This window comes from Trichechus manatus, unplaced genomic scaffold (genome assembly GCF_000243295.1).
Source record: "Trichechus manatus latirostris isolate Lorelei unplaced genomic scaffold, TriManLat1.0 scaffold00309, whole genome shotgun sequence".
NCBI classification, from domain to species: domain Eukaryota; kingdom Metazoa; phylum Chordata; class Mammalia; order Sirenia; family Trichechidae; genus Trichechus; species Trichechus manatus.
The window spans coordinates 422358-442395 of record NW_004444245.1 but is presented as its reverse complement, the minus strand read 5'-3'; the positions used below and the strand labels follow the sequence as shown (position 1 = coordinate 442395).

At 57.8% G+C, this 20038-nt stretch overlaps 1 protein-coding gene across 1 annotated transcript; it reads right to left on the bottom strand.

Annotated features, from left to right (window-relative positions):
- Window positions 1-4214: 4214 nt before the first annotated feature.
- Window positions 4215-19903, bottom strand: ABCD1 (ATP binding cassette subfamily D member 1). The gene is made up of 10 exons (XM_004390567.2): window positions 18625-19903; window positions 15880-16060; window positions 10236-10378; window positions 9985-10153; window positions 9225-9319; window positions 7307-7452; window positions 6412-6557; window positions 4814-4898; window positions 4571-4696; window positions 4215-4461 (listed from the first exon to the last, which is right to left on the bottom strand). Exons 1-10 carry the CDS (start codon window positions 19528-19530, stop codon window positions 4215-4217), a joined length of 2244 nt encoding a protein of 747 aa, XP_004390624.1. The 5' UTR covers window positions 19531-19903.
- Between the last annotated feature and the right edge of the window lie 135 nt (window positions 19904-20038).

Below are 20038 nucleotides of genomic sequence, written 5' to 3'. Positions count from 1 at the left end.
GAGTGCTTCAAGTCCTCTTCACTTTCAGCAAGCAAGGTTGTGTCATCTGCATAATACAGGTTGTTTTGTGACCTAGAACTTGGTGAGTTTTAGTAAATGTTCAATGTGAACCTGAAAAGAATGTGTAATCTCTACCTCTTGGATGTCTGTTAAATCAAGCTTGTTCCATTTTTCTACATTCCTACTAATTTTGTCTGCTTGAGCCATTGATTCTTGTGAGAAGTATGGTAAAGTCTCCCATTGTACTGGTGACCTTATTAATTTTCCCTTTCACTGCTACATTTTTGTTTTATCCGCATGTGAGGCTCTGTCGTTAGGTAGGTGCACCCAAGCCCAGTATGGTTAATGTTTCTGAGTGGATTGTTTCTTTTGGCATTTTGTAGTGGCCAGTACTTGCCCGGTATGTCTCTTTCCATCTGTATCAACTAGGGCTTGGAAGCAGACCACAGAACTACTCTTGCTATTTAAGTTTCAGAAAGGGATTTAGTACCAGGTATACATGACTTAGAGGGCATTGATGGTTCAGTGGTAAAATTCTTGCCTTCCATGTGGGAGACCCAGGTTTGATTCTTGGGCTATGTACCTCAAGCACAGCCACCATTCATCTGTGGAGGCTTGCATCTTGCTATGATGCTGATCAGGTTTCAGCAGAGCTTCCAGACTAGGACGGACTAGGAAGAAAGACCTGGCGATCTATTTCCGAAAGTCAGCCCATGAAAACCTTATGGATCACAACAATCCGATCCACAAGCAATTATGGGAATGGTGCAGGACTGGGCAGTGTTTCATTCCGTTGTGCATGAGTTGGGGGCCAACTTGACGGCAGCTAACAATAGTAGGTCTGCTTCCATCTGTATCAGTTAGGGTTTGCTGGCAGACCACAGAACCATTCTTGCCATTTAAGTTTCAGAAAGGGACTTCTTATCAGGTATACATGATTTACACGGTCTGTGGAAGAGATGTAGGAACAACTCCCAGCCTCCGGATCTGCTACCTTTCCTGGGATCAGGAACCAATCCTAACCTCAAAATGTGGATATAACTCAGTGCATCCCCCATTTACCAAGTGAGAGGCTGAGTGCCTCCTCCCCAGGCCACTACTTCATCCATGGTGGACAGGTTTCAGCAGAGCTTGCAGACTAAGATGATGAAGAAAGGCCTGGTGATCTGCTTCCGAAAATTAGTCAATGAAACCCTGTGGATTACGACAGAACATTGTCTGATACAGTAGGTTGGAAGGCACTTAACAGACACAGTGGCCACCACAATGGACTCACGAGCCAACCGACGACTGGGAAGATGACCAAAGACCAGGCAGTGTTTCCTTCTGTTGCGCACAGGGTCACCATGAGTCGGAACCGACTCGACGGCAGCTGATGGCAACAACAACAATCCCCCGTTCGCCCAGTGAGAGGCCGCGGGCCTCCACCCCAGGCCGTCTACACCGCTGCTTCACCCACCACCTTGACTCTGCCGGCCCATGTCCCCTTAGAGCACCTCCAGGCTAGAGGGCTCCCCCAGGGCTCCCAGTGCCTCCTCATTGTCTCGTGGAGGCCGCCTGGCCTCACTCACCCGCCTCACCTTCTCCCAGAGCCGTCCTCCTCCTCCTCCGGCGCTCCCTCTCTCAGCCAAGGGCGCTGTGCCCACCCGCTCAGTCAGCCAAGCCCAGGGGCCACCTTGACGCTCTCTCCTTCCCCTCTCCCCAGAGCCTGCCCGTCGGTCCGGTCCCGTGGACTTCCTTCTACCCTGTTGCACCTGCCCCCTCCCCGCCGTCACCACTGTCTCTGGTAGATGTCAGCTGCTGCAGGCAGGGTCCTCGCTCACTTCTCTCTGCATTCACGGAGGGGACAGTCACGTGACAAAGCTCACCATTTCAGTGCACAGTTCACTGGCATTTCGCACCGTCACTGCGCCGCGCAGCCACCACCGCTACCCATTTCCAACCTTTTCAAGCAGAAACTCGGTGCCCCCCGAGTGCCGACCCCCTGGCCCGGTAACCACGAAGGAACGCTGATCCCTGCGTATTCCGGACTTCTGCTGAGCTTTCCGTCTCAGTGAGAGCATACAGTACGTGCCCTTTTGTGTTGACTTTTCTCCCTCCAGGTAACATTTTCACGCTCCATCCACGTTGTGACGTGTGGGGACTCATTTCTCTTTCATACCGCATAATATCCCGTGGGATGTATGGATGGACCACATTTTGTTTATCCGCCATCTGTGGATGGGCATTTAGGTTCTTTCCACCTTTTGTCTATCGTGAATACTGCTGCTATGGACGCTGGGGGACAAGTCCCTGTCTGAGTCCCTGCCTTCAGGTCTTTGGGTCTACAGCCAGGAGTGGAATGGCTGGGTCAGTGCGCGGTAACTCTCTCTGTTTAACCTTTGAGGAACCGCGACACTATTTTCCACAGCGGCTGCCCGTTTTCCATTCCCACCAGCACCGCCCAAGGGTGAAGAGGTTGCTGTCCGCTCCCTCCAGACAGCCCTCTACGCAGCAGCCGCAACCTGCATTAAGCATAAAGCCAACGCTGTCTTCCGTCACGCTGAAAACCCCTTGGCGGCTCGCGCTGCCTTGAGGCCTACGAGGCCCACGGGTCCCAGCCCTTCCTCCCCCTGCACCTTTGCACAAGCTGCTCCCTCTTCCAGAAGTGCTAGAACGGCTCCTCCCTCCCCACCTTCAGGTCTCAGCTGAGACAGCCTTCCCTCCCTGGCCCCCCCTGGCCGGCTGGGACAGACTCTGTCCTCCACAGGGGCCCGGCCCTGCTCCCCTCCTCCCAGCCTCCCTCCTACCTGTGCTCAGGCCACATTTTTGTGAAATGTTGTTGCCGAATCCACCTGCCCTTGCCTCGTGCAACCCAAGAGCCTCGTGCCGTTGGGGAGTCCTGGGCCAAGACCACACCGCCTGTGTCTCTGGGCGGTAGGGCAGGGGAGGGACCGTTCTCTCCCCGGAGGGCCTTGGGGGTGAGTCCCACCCCCTCCCCAACTCCCCCTTTCTTTCCCCAGAGGCACCCCGCTGCCCTTCCCTCCCTCCAGTACTCAGCAGTCCCAGGCGGGGAGGCCAGACTGCAGTTTCCACGGTGGGTTTTTACTGAGGGAACCCCGGGAGGCTCCCGGCCTGAGGGCGGAGGGGCCAGGAAAGGCACACGGCGGTGGGGTCCCCCTCTTCCGGCAAGGGCCGGCTCAGCACAGACGGTGCCCCCGGCAGACCCCTCTTTGGCACTGAGCTGGGGACGCTGGCGCCCGCGCTCCTGGCAGCCAGAGCCACGGCGGGCAGGCGGGCGGGCGGGCGGCTGGCAGTGTAGGCTGGCGGCGGGCGGCGCCGGGGGCTGCGGCTTGGCACCGGGTGGGAGGCTGCTGCTCCGCCCGGCCTCCCCCACTGGCAGGAGGCTCACGCGGCCATCAGGACAGATATAAACAGAGGATCCAATAAGTTAGGTTTGGGCACGAGAGAAGGCAGGCTAGGGACCGAGAAGGACAGAGCTCCCCCGTTCTCGTCTCGCCCATCAGCCAACGCTAGGCAGTCTTTTCCCCGAAGGGCTCCGCGAGGCAGCGCAGGCCCGCCCGCTCCATCCGCCCGTCCGTGGTCCCGGGCAGCTGTTTCTGGGGCAGGAGGGCGCCCACGGCGCTGGAGCCACTGCCGGGCACACCGCGTGGCGGCAATAAAGGGACGGGACACGGTCTTCAAGGGACAAAGGGGTGGCTAGAACGGGGACTTGCGTCTCAGGCCCGGCACAGACTTGGGCTGGCGCTGGGGAGCTGGGCACTGCGGGGAGATCCCTGCTCATCCCTGCCCGCTCACCAGTACCGGGGTGGGGGCAGGACTGTGGGCCCCCCACTGAGGAAAAGTAACGGACTCAACTACACTAACAGGTCACAGTGATCGACTCATGGCGACCCCGTGTGTGTCAGAGTAGAACTGTGCTCCATAGGGTTGCAATGGCTGATTTTTTCAGAAGTAGATTGCCAGGCCTTTCTTCCAAGGCACCTCTGGGTGGACTTGAACCTCCAACCTTTTGGTTAGCAGTCGAACGCATTCACCGTTTGCATCACCCAAGGACCTGGGCTGGGGGAAGGGCGCGTGATTCGCTGGCCTGGGAGGAGGGGAGAGGCGTGCAGGGGCTGCTGGGGTGTGTGCGTGGTGCTGCTGTTTCCTTCATGGGATCCGAGAGCTCAGGGGAGGGGAGGGGGCCCAAGGCCCAGGGCTGGGGCTACCCCTCAGGTGGTGGCACCCCGGGAGAGCCCAGGGCCTGGGGGGCTGGGGGCCGGGGGCTGCTCGGGGGCCGCCTCCTCGCCCAGGATGTGGCAAAGCTCCCGCAGGCGTCGCTGCATCTTGGGGATGCCTGCCAGCTGCTGCTCCAGCCGCTGCTTCTCCTCGGTCAGGCTCAGGCGGGCCGCCGAGTCCAGCTTCTCAAACTTCCAGCCTCCCTCCCCGTCAAACTGCAGCAAGTGTGTGTGGTACTTCCTGGCCGGGAGACAGGGGAGATGGGGGCTACCCGCCTGGCCAGTACTGGAGGGCTCTTGCTCCCTACCGCAGTGGGGTTGGACTGCGCCACCGGCAGGCGGGCACCTACCACAGGGAGGGGCGATGGGTGATGGAGAGCAGGGCAATGCCTGCGTCCTTGGCTGCCTGGAAGATCTTGCCCTCCACGTCGATGCTGACAGCGCTGGTACACTCGTCCAGGAGGGCGTACTTGGGCCTGGGGGGTGGAGGGTGCCCCAAGTCAGCCTCCGGGCCTCTGCACATCCCGGCCGCTAGTCACAGCTGCTTTCCTTCTCAAGGGGACTCCGGGACCCACCTGCCTGCCCCGGCTCACCTGTGGTAGAACATGCGAGCCATGGCGATCCTCTGCTTCTCGCCACCCGACAGCACATCCTTCCAGTCACACACGGCCTCCCAACCTGGGGACACAGGCCACCTGCTCACTCCTACCAGGGCAGGGCTATCTGCGAGCACCCAGTCCCAGGTGTGGGGTGGCAGGAGGGGACCTGGGCCTCACTCGGGGGCGACCACACGGGTGGAGCCAGAGACTGGAGCTTCATAGAAAGCCTGCAGCTGGACACTTGTGCTCGCTGCCTGGTGCCAGCCCTCAGGCCAGGCTGGCGCAGGCTGGTCTAGCGAGCGAGTGAGCGGCTGAGTGGGATGGTCTGTCAGGGACGTGTGGCAGCCACTCCCCTCCCACAGGAAGAGAAGTTTAGGCAGCTTGCTTTGCAGTGAGGTGTGACCATGCGACTAAATTCTGGCCAATGGGGTGTAAGTACATGTGGCAGCTTCTAGAACCTTCCTTAAAAGACAGATGGTGCGCACTCTTTGCCTGGAATATGGATGTGATGGCTGCAGCAGCCATCTTGGACCATGAGGTGACTTCAGGCATGGAGGCCACACGCACCAGAGTGACCCTGAGGCCTTCACAGAGAAGGGCCACCCCCACCAACCATGGCCTGCCTCTCTCGAGACTTTGACATCACAGTGAAATAAATCTGTGAATGATTTAAGCCACTATGTGAGGTCTGTTGATCACAATGACCCCAATGCTAATAAGTCCCGATGGTCGGCCACTGGTCCTGGGCCCTCAGGGGCACCATCACGAACAGCTGAGGATGACAGCTGGAGCTGAAGTGGTAAGGCCAGGGCAGAGGAGGACACCAGAAAGGCCGCTCTCAGATTGTACAGGGAAAACAGAAGTCGCTGCCCAGACCTGCCCTCACTTCTGTCCCTGCAGCTGCCCTGCCCCCTCTGTCACCGTAGGACTGCAGGCTCCCCAAAGCGCAGTAAGGCCCAGGCCAGATTCCTCTTGCCTCAGGCCTGCCCCTCCCTCCCACGGCCTCCATGGTCTTGGGGACTGGCCTGCCAAGGCGCATGCCAGCCAAGCTGGGGGACGCTCTGCCCCTGCGCCCCCAGCCCCTGCAGGCCCATTCGTCGATGCCGGCCCCTCTCCAGCACCCGGCGCTGACTCCTCACCGCGCCCCGTGCCAGGCACTGCTGCCCCACCGCGGCCTCCACAACCCTTCCCAGGAGAACACCAAGCTCACCAGCTGGTTCCCCCAGCTCTCTGCGGCCCAGCCCCAGCCTGCCAGCCAAGCCTTGTTCTCAGGCCCCTCTGCCCCTTGTTCTGTCTCAGCCACAGGAGAGGCCCGGGGGACACAGGCCGTGCTGTCCTCCCCGACGCCGTTTCTGGGGTGGCCTCTCTCACTCTCCCTCCTGTAGCACATGTCCATCCCACCTGGGGTCACCTGTTCACGGCCAGCCCTGCCCCAGCACAGAGCACTTTGGACTTCTGGACATTGGGGTGATCTTCATGCACCAGAGCCAAGACGGAGAGGCCAGGGGTGAGAGCAGGTGGCCGCAGGTCCCGTCTGAGTCGCAGGACGAAGGGCACTCCGTGGCCCTGACGCCACTGCCCCGGTCGCCTACCTCCTTCGCGTTGCAGGATGTGGTGGAGATGTACAATGTCCAGGATGGCCTCTAGGTGCTGCTCCGAGTAACCCTTCCTCCGCATGTCCTCCACGGAGTCCGGGTAGATCACCTGGTCTCGTAGTGAGCCCACCGACATGTAGGGCCTGCGGGAAGGCTGAGTGTCCACCCGGGCAAGGGCCGGCCCCTCCCTGCAGACCCTCCGGAAGTGAGTGGGCACCTGCCACAAACAGCCTTCTGGAACGCCCACAGGTACCTGCCACAAAGTGTTTGAGGGGGTGGACACGCACATTCACACACAGATACACACCACATGTACACACGTGCATTGCAGGCACACACATCACACACACACGCACACGTGCACACACCAAATGTACACCAGACACATGCACACACACCACACACATGCTACACGTGCACGCACGCACTCACACATCACATGCACACCACACACATGCATGCACACCACACACAGCTCACATGCACGCGTCACACACACATGCATACACACCACACACACACCACACATGCATGCATGCACACAAGCACGCCACACCCAACTCACGCGCCCACCAGATGCACGTGCACACACGCTCACACACACGTGCACACACAGATGCCTGACATGTACACGCATGCGCATGCACACGGCACACATCTGAAACCACCAGGAGAGCGAGCTGAGAGGCTGGAGGGAGGAGGCACCGGGGCGCAGCTCGACTCGGGACACATCCTGCCGTTCTCTCCCGAGGCTCCAGCTTTCTGTCACTCGCTGGGTGTCTGCTGTAGTCCACCTCGGCCTCCACCAAGTAGAAGGTGGTACGAGGGCAGAGTGGCTCTGCTTCCCTGGCCTTCCCCCAGCCTGCCCGGCCAGCCCCCCACCGCCCCTCACCTCTGCGGGATGTAGAACATGCGCTGAGGCGGGGGTTTGTAGAGCACGCCGCCATAGGCTGGCCACAGCCCACCCAGGATCCGGAACAGGGAGCTTTTGCCACAGCCATTGGGGCCCGTGATGAGCAGGTGCATGCCCTCCTCCACCTGCGGGGACAGCGGTCCTCCTCTCACCCCCCACCCCCGCCACCCCCACAAAGCTCCATTGCCGGGGCAGGCAGTGGGCCATTCTGCAGCTCTTGGTAAGGGGCTGCAGGGACCCCGGGTGTATCCCAGAAGGGAGAGAAATGGACAAGCGCTGGCCTGTCCTCAAGGCCCTGACAGGTACCAGAGAGCACAGTGCCAGCATACACCATGTTCTGAATGGTGTGTCCCCGAGAAAGTCACCGTCACCCTCGCTGGTTTCTAGTGCCCAGCCTGGGGGCTGGCACCAAGGGGGAGCTCAGGGAATACTGGCTGAAGAACAGAATGAATGACTCCCTCTGGCTCCTCCCCTGCCTCCCTGGCTCCACCCTCACCCCACTGCGCCCCCACCCTGCCCAGACCCCTAGCTGGGGCCCCAAGTGGATGGCTTAGCTGGCCAGGGATGCCGTTCCATGGAAAGCCATCTTGTGCTTAAGAGTCCTCCCCAGGAGTCCAGCTGCTGGCCCAGCACATGGGCCCTAGATGGGGCCTTCTCAAAGCAGGTAGGCTGAGCCCCCAAGCTGGCCACCCAGGCAGCAGAGCAGCCATCTCTTCCACCACCACCTGGAGCTGACCCAGAGCTCCCAAGCCCTGGGCTTCTGCGAGGGGTGGGGTGACCCTTGGCCAATCTTAGTACAGAGCGATAGATTGCTTTTATATGTCCTTTCTTGCCATGGTCCTGTGACTCCCACCAAATGACTCGGTAGGACTATGCAAATAAGGTGCTTGTGGCCTACCAAGGGGATTGGATAGCTTGCTAATAACGCAAATAAGGTGTACGGAACTCTAACAAGGGGATTGGTCGGTTTTGTCATCCCGCTAGGCTTAAAATGAGCCATTCCAGAGGCGGACAGAGGAAGACCTCACTACCACCAAGAAAGAAGAGCCAGGAGTGGAGCGTGTCCTTTGGACCCAGGATCCCTACACTGAGAATCTCCTAGACCCAGGAAACAGAGAGAGAGAGCTGTAACCCCAGAGATGGCGAGAGATGGCGAGAAGCAGCGGCAGAGAAATGGCGGCAGCAGAGGCAGCAGAACCAGGAGACTGACATGTAGGCATTTATCCATGGAGCTGAAGAGCTTTGGAACACTTGCCTGAGGAGGGCAGAGGCCAGGCAGAGGGGCCAATGGGCTAAGAGCCCGAGGGCCAGACAGAGGCCTGCCTACGGGCACGGCTGAGAAGAGGTGGTCCTGATCGAAGAACTGTATCCTGAATTATAACTGTTGCTTCCCTAATAAACCCCATAACTGTAAGTATCGTCTGTGAGCTATTAAACCCAGCAGAGAAGTAGAGAGTGCCATGGGAGGGATGGTTGGTGTCAGAATTGGTAAAAAGGGCTGGTGAGAGGAGGTATGTCTGACCTCCACCTCATAGCAATCAGCCTGGGGCTGTTGATGCTGATAATGATTCTTCTCCCCCCTTGTGAAGTTAGACAAGGAGGTCAGACTCAGCTGCCAACACACCGTTTTCACACCTGGTAATCGCTAGGCTCTTTTATCAGCTCTGACTCCACTGCCGCAGAGCTAAGTCAGAGACATGTTGGTCTCTCACCTTGACTTTGGCCCATCTGCCACATAGATCTGGAGACGGTGGCTACGGAAAGCACAGGCAGACCTGCCTGTCCCGATGCCAAGCGCTGGGGCTTGGAAACACAAAAGGCAGGTGCCCGGGCCCCCCACCTGCCCCCAGCACGCAGCCCTACCCAGGCAGCACTTGCCCTCCCTGCCTCTACCTACCCTGATGTTGAGGCTGGCCACCACCACCTCTCCCGTGGGCGTGATGATGGGGATGTTCTCACAGGTGATGCCCTGCTCCACATCCACCACTTGGCCTGGAGAAAGGACATGAGGGAGGGAGGGAGGGCATCATTCCCAGAAAGGGGGGTTCCATGTGCACCTGTGCTGCCCCTCCCTGACTCCCCCAGGTGCTGATGTACCCCCACCGTGCTCTGGGCAGGGGAGGGGCAGTGCAGCTGCTTCTCTGGGCCTCTGGAACCCAAGGCACCAAGTCTCATCTCCTGCTCTGCAGCACCCCTCCCCACATCACCTAAAGGTGGCACGGATTCGGGGCCCGCTCTGCTGCAGCCCCTCGCTCCTACTACGGCTGGCTAGACAACCTCGCCTGTGGTCGCACACTGCCTGAGCTCTCTCGGACCACGCTGGGTGGGTGAGTGACCACCTCCACGCAGGGACCACCCCCCCTTTGGCCAAGAGAAGTACAGATGAGGGCACCCAGAAGGAACATGGTGGATCACAGGTCGGCGGCAACAGCCAGTCTGAGAAGGATGGCCGTCTAAGCTCAATGCAGGGGAAGTCCTCCAAGAGCCTGCCAGCCAGCCCTCCCCTCCCTAGTGGGCTGAGATGGGGTGGGGGGCCATACCCCAAGTGTCTGAGCTGAGGCAGGGACTGCCGGGAGGGGCAGGAGGGGAGGAGGAGCTCGGCAGCAAGTTGGCGGGGCCAGGACAAGAAGAGGCACTCTGGGGAGGGGAGCTCTTACCTCGGATCTTCAGGGGCCCCTCCACACGAACACCAGGGCTCACAACAGCCCCAGGACCCACTGGGGCATCCTCTGGCTCCCCAGGCCTCTTAAAATGACAGTGCTGGACGTCTTCGAAAACCTGGAACATCTCATGAACCCGGGCTGTGTAGCCAGCCAGCTCTGTCACCTGTGGGTAGGGTCACCCTGGCTCAGTCCCTGCCAGTGAGGAGGAGAGGGGAATGGGAGGGCAGGGGCTAGGCCACACGTACCTCCTTGTATGATGACATGATACGCTCAATAGCGTCCGCAGCAGCCGTGAGGAGATTGCGGGCGATGGTGAAGGCTTCAGTGCGTTCACTCACCAGCTCCTCTTCTTTCTTCTCCAAGGCAGCCTTTCTCACTGCCTCCGAGTCTACTGAGGGCAAAGAAGGGAAGGGGCAGAGACAATGGCAAGTCCAAAATGAGCCACGATGGAGAAAGAATGGTCTTTCCAACCCATGGTGCTGGGAAAACTGGATCTCTACGTACAAAAAAGTGAAATGGGATCCCTACCTCACACCATATACAAAAATTAACTTAAAATGGATCGGAAGCCTAAATGTAAGAGCTAAGACTATAATAGTCTTACAAGAAATCATAGGAGTAAATCTTCATGACCTTGGGTTTGACAATGTCTTCTTAGATTGAACACCCAATTTACAAGCAACAAAAGCAAAACTAGATAAAATGGAGTTCATAAAAATTGAAAACTTTTGTCTTTCAAAGGACACCATCAGTAAAGTAAAAAGACAGCCCACAGACTGGGAGAAATTATTTGCAAACTATACATTTTATGAGGATCTAGTATTCAGAATATGTGAAGAACTCTTACAACTCAACAATAAACAAATAAGCCAATTAAAAAGTGGGCAAAGGATCTGAACAGACATCTCTCCAAAGAAGACATACAAATGGCCATTAAGCACATGAAAAGATGTTCAACATTAGTCATTAGTCACTGGGGAAACACAAATCAAAACCACAGTGAGATACCCCTTCACACCCACTACGATGGCGATTGTATTAAAAAAAAAAACAAAAACAGATAATAACAAGTCTTGTGGAAGACGTGGAGAAATTGGAACCTTCATGTATTGCCAGTGGGAACATAAAATGGTGCAGTCTCTGGAAAACAGTCTGGCAGTGTTAAATACAGAATTAGTATATGACCCAGCAATCCCACTCCTGGGTATATCCTCAGAAGAACTGAAAACAGGTATGCCGAGAAACACTTGTACGTGGACGTTCATTGCAGCGTTGTCCACAATAGCCAAAAGGTGGGGAACCCGAGTGCCCAACAACAGAAGGAGAAACAGAATGTGGTGCATGCATACGATGGAGTATCACCCAGCCGTGACCAGGAACCAAGTCCCGATGCATGCCACGCCATGAACCTCGGGAACACGACGCTCAGTGAAAAGAAGCCAGATGCAAAAGGCTGCCTGTTGTGTGATTCCATTTCTGTGAAATGTCTGGAACAGACAATTCCGGAAACACAGAAAATGGGTGAGTGGTTGCCTAGGGCTGGGGGAGGGAGGCGTAGGGGATGACTGCTAATGAACACAGGGTTCCTCTTTTAGGGCGATGAAAACGTTCTGGAATTAGACAGTGGTGATAACTCTGTGGCTATCCTGAAGACCCCTGAATTGTACACTTTATAAACAGGGGAATTGTATGATATATGAATTCCATTGCAGTAAAACTGTTTAAAATAACAAGCCAGTGGGCATCTGGCTTTGTCTCCGGGCACGACCAGCCCCCTGCACTGGCATGGCCCGCCTCCGTCCTGCGCTGCCGCCGCCAGCTCCTCCCGGGATCACACTTGGGCTGTCATCCCACCTGGACTTGTCATACTGGGCCTCTCAAATGCAAGCTTCCCGCTTTCTGCCCGTCAGCTGCTGTCTCCCACTTCTCCCTCATCCCCTCCTTACTTGCTTTTACAACCCACCTAGATCCCAGGGTCCCTCGCTTCACCCCTTTCTCGTCCATCGCCTTGACTTCCTTGGCCCTCAGAGCCCCAAAGAAGCAGGGTTTTCCCACAAGGAATGTTCAGGAAATGCAATGGGGAGCAAGGAGGAGGCCAACTCCAAGGGTCCTGGGGTGTGGACAATGGAGCAGTGCTTGTCCTCATGGGAGGCCAACTCCGAGGGTCCTTCGGTGTGGACAAGTGAGCAGTGCTTGTCCTCATGGGAGGCAGGAAGGTTCCGAGACAGACCTGCAGGGGGACCCCCGGGGGCGAGGAGGGGAGGGACAGGGAAGTCAGCTCAGGGCAGATGGCCTACAGAGTGGGGTGGAAAGGGCAGGACAGTGGACAGAGGGCCTCACAATCTGGCACATGAGTGGTGGCAGTGGCAAGGGGGTTAGTCCTGGCAGTCGAAAGGCCTAGGCCTTCCCTCCCACCTACCTTCAGGGACACAGCCTCCAACAGGCAGAGGGTACACAGCCCTCCTCCCCTGCTGTCCTTAGCTGGACAGTCACTGGGGACAAAGCGCAAGGTGTGCCATCTTGGCCCCGTGCATGCTGGCGGGTACTGGCACTCTCCTGCTCTCTGCAGGGTCCCAGGAGCCCCAGGCAACTAAGAGCAGGAACCTGGAGCTGGAGACCTGGCGGCCATTTGCTGGAGACGTGGTGGCCATTCCCAGCAAGGCCACTGGGCTGGAGCTGGGAGCCATAGGTCCCGCCATCTTCCTGGGCCCTCCAGCCTTTGAGGCCAACAAGCACAAGCCACTGGAGTCCTGGGTTCAGGAGGACAAGCCTGACTGAAATCTCCCCACGTTGACAAGTGCCTGCCTCCTCACCATCCCCTCAGAAAACCAACCCTTCTCACCAGCCCACAGCACTCTCAGCCTCCCTGGAGTGCCTGGTGCCCTCGCTAGCCACCAGGCACTGGGGACATAGCAGGGCCCAAACAGACAAAACTTCCTGCCCTCATGGAGCTCACAGTCTAAGGGAGGGAGAGAGAAGAGAAACCAGACAGAGATGTGAAAGAGCTGGGGTGTTCCATGGTGATCAGTGCCGGGGAGTAGAAGGTGGGGTGGTGGTCAGGGCAGGCCTCATGAGAGGGCAGAGGTGAGCAAGGCTCAGAGAGAGAGAGGTCGGATGAAACGGCATTCCTGGCAGAGCCAGAAGCATGTGCAAAGGCCCTGAGGCAGAAGCATACCTGGGGTTTTGAGGGCATAACAAGGAGGCCAGTAAGACCTCAGCAGGCAGAGGGAACATGAGCTTTCCAGCTTTTTGAAGGTCATCAACTAGGAGGGCCACGTACGCAGGGCTGGATCACAGGCTTCTTTGACTCTCCCACAAAGCCTGGCCCAGTGGAGACTCCAGAACACCCCAGGCCTTCTAGGGTAGGGGTGGCTGGTGCCCTAGGCAGGCCGTGATGTACCAATGCCAGTCCCCATGCCACACCTGAGGCAAGGCCACCCTTTGTGTGCAGGCCCAATGTGATCCTTCCCCGGGGGTGGGGGTGGGTAGGGAGTCACACAGAGAGGAACACGGACAGCTGAGTGACACAGAAGCCCAAGGTGAAGACGCCAACAGAGAGAATCTGGAAAAAGCCAGACTATCTATATATTTAACACCAAACTGGTTAAAGACAACAAACATCTTTCTAAAGCAGTGTTCTGCTCGAAGGGAAGTGAGGGCAGAAAGAGAAGCAACCAGAAAGAATGGATGCTCTGAAATCTACAGACAGGAGGGGACAAGGATGCTTCATTAGCTTAAACCTGGGCTCCGGGTGGAGGGAACAAGAAGTTTCTTCTGCAAATGTGTAATTAAAAGCCTCTTCCCTTATGTATTTGGGGTTCAAATTAATACTATCTCCAAATCGAGGAACCTCCTCAGCTGAGAAATTAATGTGAAAATGACCTCAGACTCTTCATTACCCCTTCGGTGCTTGGCTAAAACAAAAGCAAAAATTTATTGGTGAATCACACCCACCATTTAGGCCACACAGGATTGGAAAAGACACAAGGAAGCAACTTATCGAGAGTGAAGGCCAGCAGAGACGCCCAAGAACTTAAGATCACCAAATAGTTGGATAGAGACTATGGAAGGAGTATAATTAACACAATACGAAGTATGAAAGAGGCTATCAAAAAGATGAGAAAATAAGACACACACACCCAAAAAAACCAGGCATATTTGAGAAGGAATTAAATTGACCTTATAGAAATAAATACTCATGGCCATCGAGTCAATTTCGATCCATACCAACCTATAGGACAGAGAAGAACTACCCCATAGGGTTTCCAAGGCTGTAATCTTTACAGAGGAGCCTTGATGGCACAGTGGTTAAAGTGCTACCTGCTAACTGAAAAGTCGACGGTTCCAACCCCCCAGCCGCTCCGTGGGAGAAAGATGTGGCAGTCTGCTTCCATGAAGATTTACAGCCTTGGAAACCCTATGGGGCAGTTCTACTCTGTCCCTCAGAGTCACTAAGAGTCGGAATCGACAGCAGTGGGAATCTTTACAGAAGCAGACTGCTACATCTTTCTCCCGAAGAGCGGCTGGTGGGTTTGAACCGCCAACCTTTCAGTTAGCAGCTGAGCACCTAAACCACTGTGCCACCAGGGCTCCTTTCACTGAAATTTTAAAAACTCAAAGTGGACACAGCGGAAGAGAAAATTGGTGAATTAGCGAGCAGAAAGCTCATTTACAGACATCTCCCTGAATTCAGCACAGATAGTGCCAGATGGGAAATAGTAAAGGGACATGAAGAGACACCAAGAACAGAGCGAGAGGTCCAGCACATAGGTCTAGCAGGAGTTTCAGGAGGAGGGAGTAAGAGAATGGAAGTGAGAATTTTCCAGAAGGCTTGAAAACCCTGAATATTTAAAGAACATCCAAGTCTCAAGCCGGATAAACAGAAACACACATCTTAGTGAAACTGCCGAACGCTGCAGACAAAGACAAAGAAGATCATAAAAGCACCAGAGAGCAAATACAGATTACAAGGGAAGGACAATTCAACTGCTAACGTTTCTCATCAGCTACAGAATCGAGAAGCTGATGACATATTGTCAAAGGGCTGAGAGAAAATAACTGTTAGTCTCAACTTCAACACTCAGCTAAATTCCGATTTGGAAATATTGGTGAAATAAAGACAATCTCAGACAACAAGAAAATTGCATTTCCTCAGATGCAACCATGCTGAGAGAACATGCTCGAAGGATGTATATCTAGAAGGTAACTGAACACAGACGAGACGACTGAGACACACCAAAAGAACGGTGGCAAAGAAATTGGTAAACGTGGGTGAATTTGAATAAGCACAGACTGGATAAAACAACAGCAGAGTCTCAAAACAAGGGGCACCCAAACTTCACCTGGGGCCCCACCACCACGTGAGAGGGGGACTGGTTCTTGGAGTAAAGCGTTCTAAGGATGAGGGGAGCTATCGGTTAACCTAAGCTTCTCCTCAAGAACGCATGGTGACATTTTAACAGTAACTGCTAAAGACTAAAAACAGAATATATACCTTTCAGACCAGGAGAGAGACAAAATGGAGTAAAGAAACCCCAACAGCTAAGACAAGAGGCAGATCGGGCATCCCCTCCCGCAAGGCCTTCTGGCCAGGCCACTTCCCTTTGCAACCTGTGGATGGGAAACCGAAGGCCAGCTCCGAAGGCACGTTAGGCAGTGCTGCTTTACCTGCTCAATCCTCCCATGTTCAAGTGGCAGTTGGGACAAAGGCAGGGACACGGGAGCAAGGGTGCATGTGGGTAGTGAAGGGACACCCTGAGATGCGGTCCCTGGGCCTGGCTGAGTGGCTCCATGAAGGGGAGGTGCGCGCAGAGGGAAAGGCACGGAGGAGCTGACCGGAGGACCGGCAGGGCTCACTGTCCCCAGCCTTGCCCGGAGCCTGGCTCTCACCTGACTCTGAGTAGCCAGTGGCGGTGATGATGGGGACAGCCACCATGAGTAGGCCCGAGGCGCTCCAGACATACTTCATGAGGAACTGCTCTAGCATGACGTACCACAGGCGCTCCAGCAGGATGAGGTTGATCTGGGAGGCCAGCTCCTCGTAGGAGTGCTGCAGCAGGGCCAGCTCCACCTGCGGGCCACCAGAGAGCCAGTGGGCGGGCTTGTGAGAACGGCCGGGCCAGGTGACAGCCCAGAGGGCCGCTCACACGGGCCACGCCACTCGATGGTCCCCACAAGGCTTACGATCAGACTGTGTTTACAGAGAATGGGTCTGAATCCAGGGCCAAGGGCCTGCCCAAGTTTCCAACACTGGGGCACAGCGGTGGTGAGGAAGGAACTCACCCCGACCAGAGCTGGGGAGCCCATTCTCTGGGCAATCATTTGGGGGGCTCCCTCCCAACACCCCCCTCCTGCCCCCGGAGCCCAGGCACGGAGACCGAAAGCAGAGGCACTGGTAGCATCTTGGTTTTGAGAACCTTGAGCCCAGTCTCTCCCTGCCTAGGCACCACCCTGCCAGCCTACTTTTCCAGGGTTCCTGGCGGACAGAAGCGTATACTGCATTTTCCCACCACAGTCACGAGGGTGCGCTGCCCAGCCAGTCCCTTGGACTGCCCCAAGCCCACAGCCCTCTGCCTCAGGCCAGCTGCTGGGCGGTGGTGTGGGGCCTCCCCTCCCATTCCTGCACTGGCCATAACCTGCCATCTCAGGGTGGGGACAGGGTGGGGGGAAGGGGCCTCAGTGGGTGGGTCCTGCAGGGCCTGGAAAAGAGAAAACAGGAGAGAGGGCGGAGAGAGGAAGAGAGTTCCTCGTGGCAGCAGCTGACCAATACACTGTAGAGGCACGGATGTCTCCGGAAGTGCTCATGGCAAGGGAGCCATTGGGTCGTGGACTTCTTGGCTCAGTACAGGGACCTCCTGGATGCCCAGCCTGGCCTTTCCACACCCAACCAACAACTGCCCAGCCTGGCTCCCTTTCCAAGTGCTTTCAGACCTGGCTCTCCATTAGATTTTTGCACTGTCCCACTGAATGTGCTCAATGTAGGCCAATGAAGCCCAGAGAGGCAAAGTGCCCTGCCCAAGGTCACACAGCGTGGAGGAGCAAGCACTGCTGGAATTTGAACCACAGTGCCAGAGCTCTTGGAAACCCTGGTGGCGTAGTATTAAGAGCTATGGTAACCAAAAGGTCGGCAGTTCTACTCTGTCTGATAAGATCACTATGAGTTGAAATCGACTCGATGGCAACGGGTTTGGTTTTTGGTTGCCAGATCCCTTAGGAGAAAGAGATTCTTTTAGTTGTTCTCAGGCAGATGAGACGGTGTGTGTGGAAACGGCCTCTCCACTGAAGTCGCAATAAGAACAGAATGCCCTGCTGCAGAGCCCTCCACTAGCCAGCCAGTTGCTTTTGCCCTACCTGGAGATCTGAGCCTGGGGCCAGTGTCCACGGAGACATCAGCCAGTGAGGCTGGGGTGCGACACATGTGTGCACAGCCAGCGCGTTCAGCCCACTCTGTGGCCTGTCACCCCCCACAGCTCCTCATCCCACCCAGGCAAGCAGGCCCCCAGATGAACTCTGTGTATTAAAGACGAAGTCCTTCAAATGTCTCTCCTGCCCACCCCCACCCAGGGCCTTGGGCTGAGTCTCCCGTTCCGAAACGAGCCCAGCCCGCATCGAGCCCGCATCTTCCCAGCACCCTGGCAATCGTGCCAGCCAGGGCCGATAATGTAGCCGCAGGGAATGTGCCAAGCACCTCACCCCAGGCCACAGCTGCCTGCCAAGGCGTGGCCAGCCTGCATGGAGGAGGGAGAAGCAGGCAAGAGGGGGTCACAGCCCAATGCTGGGCACTTGTTCCCCTGATCAGTAGAGGAGGTTGAGGACAAGCCGTTTTGGTCCAGGACGAGTCCGCTCCTGTACCCAGTGCAACGCCACCGAGACAAAGTCGGGGCCCTGGGAATACACGCAGGCCTTCAAGGGACAGAGGCCACCGCGCCCCTCCCCCCGGGAGAACCGAAACCAGAGTCGCAGAGAACAGGGCCCGAGGCAGCCGCAACCTCAAGCACGAGGAAGGGGAGGGGCGAGGTGAGATAAAGGGAGCTGGCCGGGAGTAACCTCGCCGCGCCCGCCTCGGGCTGGCCGCCCAGGAAGCTGTGCCTGGGGGCCAGGCGGAAGGGCGGCCACGCCGGGGGCAGGCCGGCAGGAAGTGCGTCCCGCTGCAGCGGCAGCTGGGGCGCCGGGCCCGTGGGGGCGGCTGTGACCCTAAGCGCCGCGACTGCCGCGCTGGGCACTGCTTGTTAACCTCTGCGTGGGCTGAGTCATGCCCATAATGCCCAGCCGCCGGACGCGGGCCCCAGGCCGGCCTTCAAAGGGCCGAGAGGCTGGCCAGGAGGCCGCGCATCCACTCGTCCCGCTCCCAGATGGCAGGGGTCGCCACCGCCCCAGTGGGCTGCTGGAGTGGGCGAGGCAGTTCTGGATCCGAACTGCTAGGATCCACAACCCAAGGCCAGCCAGTGGCGCCCAGGAGGGAGGAAGCAGAAGTGGCCTGGAGTGTGCAGGCGGCTGGCACCGGACAACCCCAACCGGCCTTCCGGCTTCTCCTTGCAGCCCAGGGCCCTACCCATCCTCAGCCCCCTCTTCCATCGGCCCTGTGCCCCCACCCGGGCCTTCCTCCATGCCTCCCAGTGCCCCAATCTGCCCCACCTCGTGGCCCCCGTAGAAAGCGATCTCCTCCGAGTTGGCCACCACACGAGAGTGCATGTAGCGCAGCTCCCCCTTCCTCCGTGCCTCCTCTGCGACTAGCTCCCCGAACTTGGGCGAGAAGGTCCGCAGCACGTTGGCCGTGAGGAACACCACAAGGCCGGCGATGGCCAAGGGCCAGGCCGTGCCGGCCCCGCGGGAGCGGGCTGCCCGAAGCAGGGTGTAGGCGGTCACGGCCACGTCCAGGAGTGGTTTGGTCAGGTTGGAGTAGAGGTGGGCCACAGAGGCAGCAAAGGCCACCACATCTTCCGTCAGGGACTGGTCAGGGTTGCGAAGGCGCCCGTCCATGTTGCTGACTCGGTAGTAGGTCTGCTGGGAGAAGTAGAGGCTGTAAGCGTGGGCCACCAGACGGCTGCGGAAGGACAGGGCCAGCTGGCCCTCTAGGTAGCGGATGGCACTGTTGATGAAAGTGGCAGGTAGGGCAATGAGGAGCCACTGTAGGAGCTGCCACCCGAAGGCCCGCGGGTCCTTGCGGACGATGCAGCGGGCCAAACGTCCGTCGAGGCGGGCCACATAGACCGACAGGAAAGTCCGGCTCACCAGGGCGGCCGAGTGCAGCGCCAGCAGCCCCGTCTCCCGGCACAGGACCCGGGGGAAGAGCAGGCGCAGGAGCCACAGGAGTCGCTGCAGGAACACCCGGTTCACACTGGCCTTGGCTGCTGCGGCTGCTGCCCCAGACGCCTCCTGCGTGGGCTCCCCTGCCGGCCTCGGAGGGCCCCTGGCCGGAGCCAGGCACTGCCGCACCAGCGGGTAGATTTTGTGGGCTCCATAGGCGGTGAGGGCCAGGACCACGGCTGTGCGCTTCAGCGTGGTCACCCTCGAAGGCCGGGGGGTGGAGAGCACCGACATGTCACCTGGCTGGCACCCGCTGGGCTGGGACTAGTGCCTGAGGCAGCAGTCGAGGCAGGTGGCTGGAAGGGTCGTTGCTGTGACCCTGAGCTCGTTGTCTAGGCAACTGGAGGCCTTGCAATGGTCACTGAGGCTTGCTTTAGGCAACTGAGGCGCACCCCTGGTGCGGTGGGCTCAGGGCCCTCCAGGGTCGCGGCCTCTTCAGGCAGCTGAGGAGGAAGACTTTAGCTCTCCTCTCGTGTCAGTCTCCTAGCCCTTGGGGTCAGAGCTTTGAAAGGCTGAGGGCAGGGAGAGCGTCTCTTCCCCTCCACCTCCTCCTACCCAAGTGGAGCCCCCGCCCGGGATACCGGGCGCGTCCGTCCGCTCCACAGCCTGGCTGAAGCGACAGTGACTCCGCCACCGGTCCATAATCTCCACCCACCCACCCCTCCCCAGGGGCGAGTCAGGGAAGGGGAGGAGGCGGAGGAGGAGCGGGAGGCGGAGCCCGGGAGCGGGCCGCTCCACCCCG